This window comes from Mytilus californianus, unplaced genomic scaffold (genome assembly GCF_021869535.1).
Source record: "Mytilus californianus isolate M0D057914Y unplaced genomic scaffold, xbMytCali1.0.p SCAF_24, whole genome shotgun sequence".
NCBI classification, from domain to species: domain Eukaryota; kingdom Metazoa; phylum Mollusca; class Bivalvia; order Mytilida; family Mytilidae; genus Mytilus; species Mytilus californianus.
In genome coordinates, this window is record NW_026262673.1 from 2514375 (window position 1) to 2520374 (window position 6000).

General features: G+C 32.4%; 1 protein-coding gene across 2 annotated transcripts in view; it reads right to left on the reverse strand.

Annotated features, from left to right (window-relative positions):
* The window catches only part of LOC127732394 (uncharacterized), a 50909-nt gene extending 48145 nt beyond the window's left edge, over nucleotides 1–2764 (reverse strand). For both annotated transcript variants that reach the window (XM_052241424.1, XM_052241423.1), the window contains exons 1-2: nucleotides 2356–2764; nucleotides 298–460 (exon numbers count right to left, since the gene is read on the reverse strand). In XM_052241424.1, coding sequence (XP_052097384.1) covers nucleotides 298–460; nucleotides 2356–2379 — 187 coding nt within the window. In that variant the 5' untranslated portion in view covers nucleotides 2380–2764. The remainder of the gene's footprint in view (nucleotides 1–297; nucleotides 461–2355) is intronic.
* Nucleotides 2765–6000: the final 3236 nt, after the last annotated feature.

Sequence of the window (6000 nt, forward strand, 5' to 3'; positions counted from 1 at the left end):
CCCGTTGTCAGTTGTAAAAAATCATTATTTTACATACAGATATTAATTGAATAATCAGAAAAGTATAATTTGAAACTATATATGTGATCAGAGGTTTGTATTTGTACTACTGAAATTGATTTGATATTTAGACACAAAAAATGTTTGACGAACTTTAGACAGACGAAACTGAAGGATTTGTTTTAAAATTAAAATGTGTGTAAAAATTTTCATCAAATTGATAAATCGATATATGGATATCTCCATCACAATTTCATGCTAGGTAAAATACATGTCTGTGCAAGCAATTTAATTTACCTGGCTGTAGAAAATCGAATATTGTGCAGTTTTCAGAATATCCATTTATAAGATCATTCTTTAGGCAGAAATACTTAGACGGATCCGGACAATGACTTCTGGCACGGATTGACCACTGCGCTGGTTCGGGACATTTTAACGGGAAAGCCGCACAAAAATGAACCTGAAATATATAAATGAGTCATACTAATTGTCAGACAATTGATTGGCTTAGTGTTATGAAATTTATGAATCAATCCCTTTTTTCAATGTTCGACTCCTTAAAATTTTTAATATTTTATTTCGTGTGCAGCAGCTAATTTTTCGATATGCACATACATATGATGCATTAAGTTATGGTTTGAAATCATGATAAAAAAGACAATATGATGAAGACATAATCTTTCAATCAGTTTAATTGAGGTTTGGAGCTGGCATGTCAGTAACTGCTAGTAGTCCTTTGTTAATTTATGTATCATTGTCATTTTGCTTAGTTTCTTTTGTTACCTATTCTGACATCGGACTCGGACTTCTTTTAAACTGAGTTTTACTGTGCGTATCGCTGTGTGTTTCTTTATTCTACATTGGCTAGAGGTATAGGAGGAGGGTTGAGATCTCACAAAGCATGTTTAACCCCGCCGCATTTTTGCGCCTGTCCCAAGTCAGGAGCCTCTGGCCTTTGTTAGTCTTGTATGTTTTTTAATTTTAGTTCATTTATATGTTTTGGAGTTTAGTGTGACGTTGATTTTTGCTGGGCTGGTGAACATTTTTATTTGGGTGCCAGCTGAGGACCACTTCCGGGTGCGGGATTTTCTCGCTGCGTTGAAGACCAATTGGTGGCCTTCGGCTGCTGTCTGCTCTTTAATCGGGTTGTTGTCTCTTTGACATTTTCCCCATTTCCATTCTCAATTTTAATAATTTGGTTATTGTGTATTGGAAATTAGCAATAAGTATAATCCAGTATTCTCAGGTATAGTTATTCGAAGAGACTAATTCTAATGTGCATGACGTGTTTCTGAAATACATGTGACATTTGTAATACGAGCTGTATAATAAACCGAATATATATCAAATTAGACATAACTTCGTGATTTTGAAAATTAAGACAGAAACTGTAAAGTAAAGTCTACTTGTTTGATACTATATTGATCAATATCATTCATCATCACATAATCATATGTCTCATGACAGTGTGTTTACCTGTAAATTCGATCCCTCAAAGATTATTAAAGAAAAAGAAACCAAGAGATATGCGTCTCCTACTTCTACGCAAAGCACGCTGCATTTAGGTGTGAGTACAACCACAGTTCTGTCCAGGTCAGACCTATGTGTCCAGATTCTATCTCTCAACTGTAACCCTGTGGCATATCACATTGAACTCTTGTTCAGCGTGTATGTCTAGAACATAGCAAGGTTCAAAGTTCTATAACATTATACCTTATGGACGTAAACACCAATCAATCAACCAATCTATATATCTATACTGTCCACAGTAGTGGCACCTGTGAATGTTACAAATATCAGTTTCAGCGTAGCCGCTTTGTAAATGCATATAGGAGAGAAAAGGAGGAAATTTTGTACAGGACAACAATAAAACATATTTCTACAATCATTTTAGGTGTAATTCAACCAAATTAAAATACGTCACATCCGGTTGCACATGAAAAAGGGTAGAAAAAAATATTCCCTTGAATTTGACAGGTGTAGGAAATTAATCCTACATTTCATTGCAGTAAAAAGTTTCTGTGTCATAGACATATATCTTGGGTGTTTCAAAGCACCATTATTTCTATATAAGGTGTTTCTATGGAATACATGGTTACTAAAGCATGTACACAGGAAGAAAAAGGGTGATAATTTGATTGGTTAACTTCCAGTGACTGGACAGGATAAAACTTTACTTTAAAGTATTTCTTTATTTGAAACAAAGATAAATTCTGCACAATTTTTTGAAAAGTGCAAATTTAACAAAGACTAATAGGGGAAAATTAATGATGGTATTACACCTATTAGGATGTGAATTAATAAAATGTAAGTTACCTTTCTCTCTCTCTCTCTCACAGACACACACACACTTACCAGGATCAGGAATCTGAACAACATAACTTTGTTCAACTCTTGTTCTTCTTTGAAAATCTACACCTTTCTTGTTTTTTTTTTGAAAAACTACACCTACAAAACATTTCAATTTAAATATATAATTCTTTACAAAAATTTGGAAAATAAATGTTTTGCACATCGCATAAAACGTTTTCCTATGAAAAAGTGATCCTTTTTTTGTTTCTCAAATCACTAAAAAAATCTACATTCAGTTTCTACTAAGGGTGACTACAAGCTATTCAACGATTGTATTATATTACTGGAATGACAAAGACCTGTTAGATATAGTTACACTAAATTATGGTCAAGGCCTCAGACAACGCATGCACCAGTGAAAGAGCTTCCAAGTTTTTGTAGATTCCAATGTTCCCATTCTTAAAGTGTTAAGAAGGAGAACATTAAAAATATATATACATAAATCAATGTAGCAAACGCTATGTAATTTCTATATAAGGAATACAAATCATATTCGAAGCAAACCAAGAAATAATAACGTATGTTAAATACACCTTAAGAGAGGTGAGGGTCTAAAGTTAATTAATTTGCCAAAATGTAAAAATAAAATTGAGAATGGAAATGGGGAATGTGTCAAAGAGACAACAACCCGACCATAGAACAGACAACAGCAGAAGGTCACCAACAGGTCTTCAATGCAGCGAGAAATTCCCGCACCCGGAGGCGTCCTTCAGCTGGCCCCTAAACAAATATATGTACTAGTTCAGTGATAATGAACGCCATACTAAACTCCAAATTGTACACAAGAAACTAAAATTAAAAATAATACAAGACTGACAAAGGCTAGAGGCTCCTGACTTGGGACAGGCGCAAAAATGCGGCGGGGTTAAACATGTTTATGAGATCTCAACCCTCCCCCTATACCTCTAGCCAATGTAGAAAAGTAAACGCATAACAATACGCACATTAAAATTCAGTTCAAGAGAAGTCCGAGTCTGATGTCAGAAGATGTAACCAAAGAAAATAAACAAAATGACAATAATACATAAATAACAAAGGACTACTAGCAGTTAACTGACATGCCAGCTCCAGACTTCAATTAAACTGATTGAAAGATTATGTCTTCATCATATGAATATCAGGCACAATCCTTCCCGTTAGGGGTTTAGTATCATACCATCATAACATATATGAGAAGAACATAACCCGTGTAATTTCAACAACTGGTTTTTAAATAAATGTGTTTAGTGCCGATAAAAGACCCTATAAGTGAATCAATATTAACGCCAAAATATGCTATCTTTAATGACCTGACAACAGTATCGTAACCATATCTCTTCTATTTAAAAGTCTATTTAAAGGTTTTGTTAGCTTCAGAGGTGAATACTGACATTTTTGTGCTTTATAAAGAATATTTCCATAAAAAATTGGATGTGAAATACCTGAACGTATAAGAAGTCTGCATGTTGAGCTATATTTACGAATGATGTCCTTATACCGATGATAAAATTTAGTAAAAGTTTTGACTAGTTTGTGATATCGAAAACCCTGGTGTAATAATTTTTCAGTAATACATAAATTTCTCTCGTTAAAATCTAAAACATTGTTACATACACGAGCGAATCGTACAAGTTGAGATATATAAACACCGTAAGATGGTGACAAGGGAACGTCACCATCTGAAAATGGATAATTAACGATAGGAAATGAAAAATCATATCTTTTATCATATATTTTAGTATAAAGCTTTCCGTTAATGATATAGATATCAAGATCGAGCAAAGGGCAGTGGTCATTGTTAGTATTAGCTTTATTTAAAGTAAGTTCAACAGGATAAATTTCTTCAGTATACATACTGAAGTCGTCATTATTTAGAGCCAAAATATCATCCAAATATGTAAAAGTATTATTAAATTTGTGTATCAGATGTTGTTTCGAGGGGTCTTTGCTGATTTTTGTCATAAATTGTAACTCATAGCAATACAAAAAAAGGTCCGCAATAAGTGGTGCACAGTTAGTCCCCATTGGAATTCCGATAACCTGACGATATACGGAATCTCCAAAGCGAACAAAAATGTTATCTAGTAAATTTCAAGGTCATATATAGTATCAAAGCATGTCCAATTGACATCGTTTTTTTGTTTATTGCTACTAAAAAATGACCTACAAGAGTTTGAACATATATATTCACATTCTGACTTTTTAAATGCCCATTTAATTAGGTGTGTGAACTTTTTTTCATAAATAGGATAAAATAATGGGTCAGTGTTATTTTTAAAACCTACAGGTTATGAAAAATTGCCAAGTTTTTTTTATAGATATTACATGGAAAACCCGATTTTATGTGATGGAAAGAAAAATAAACGAAAAAACTTTGAAATAAAATATAGCTCTTATAATATTGTTGACGGAAGACACCAGATATACATTTAAGCAACATGTTCTCACGGGACTTGATACTTCTTAACTGGTAACACGGAAATTTAAAAAAGAAAGACCATAACAACTGACAAAAATTGAATTCGAATTTACGTTATTTACAAATGGAAAACATCTGTCACATTCTTTAATTGGTACAGGCATTTTCCAAAGTAAATGGTCCATACACAGGGTTTATGCAAGCTTAATCTCCCTCCAGTATGACCGATGTTTATTGTTCAATAATTACCCATGATGTCATGAAATCTATGAATTGACAGTAAATTTAGAGAAATTGTGTACACTACTGACTTGTACATGCTGAGAAATATTAAACTAGTATAGCACAGCTATCGCCCAAATTATATATAAACAGTAAGAATAGTATGTGTATATTTATTCACTGGCATAATAATATTTAGTAGACCTTGTTAATTTAGCTTAAATGTTTATACAATTAACTTTGTTCGGCTAAAATGTTTTACAATCTGGCGTCCAAGGCTTGACTTTTATTCAAATATTTTTAAAATCCTTTATTCTGAATTAATGACATCAGGCAATGTTTGACTTTGAGTTAAAATTTACCGTGCCAAAACGGCTCCAAAAAGAGCATTGCATTTAAATACGTAAAAATGCATTATACTAAAATATAAGTACAGCAGTTACCTTGTGATTAATTATTCTCTAAAGAAAACAAATTTAAAGGTGTACAGAAATATATAGCTTTTTCATTTTGTTTAATTGTAATTGTTATTAATAAAATCACAACTGAATAATGTTTGTTATATTGTTTCTTTAAGGTTTCATAGCTTAAACATCAGCATAATCAAACGCTTACAAAGATGTTTTAAAACAATGAATAATGGATAATTTTTATATGTCCCGATCATCATGTCAAGATAGTTTGTTTGTGTTTATTTTTGGCATGCTTTACTTTAATGTTATTACCGAATCGAATATGTAAAGCATTTGTACACTAATCCTATCTTTTTAACCAATTTTAAAAAGCAAACACTGAAGTTTTTATTTACATAATTAAATTATTTTGACATTCGTGATAATCCTTGCAATATTAAAGACTCTGGGACTAACATAATGGCCTAGAACTGATACTGCAAATGGAAAGGAATTAACCTGCAAATGTACTTTTTATTTGTTTAGAAAAAAAAATACTCGAAACGAGAAGACGAGCGGTCATTTGTTTTATCAATAACAACGGCAGTAAGCGATTTAAAGAAGACAGAATCTGAC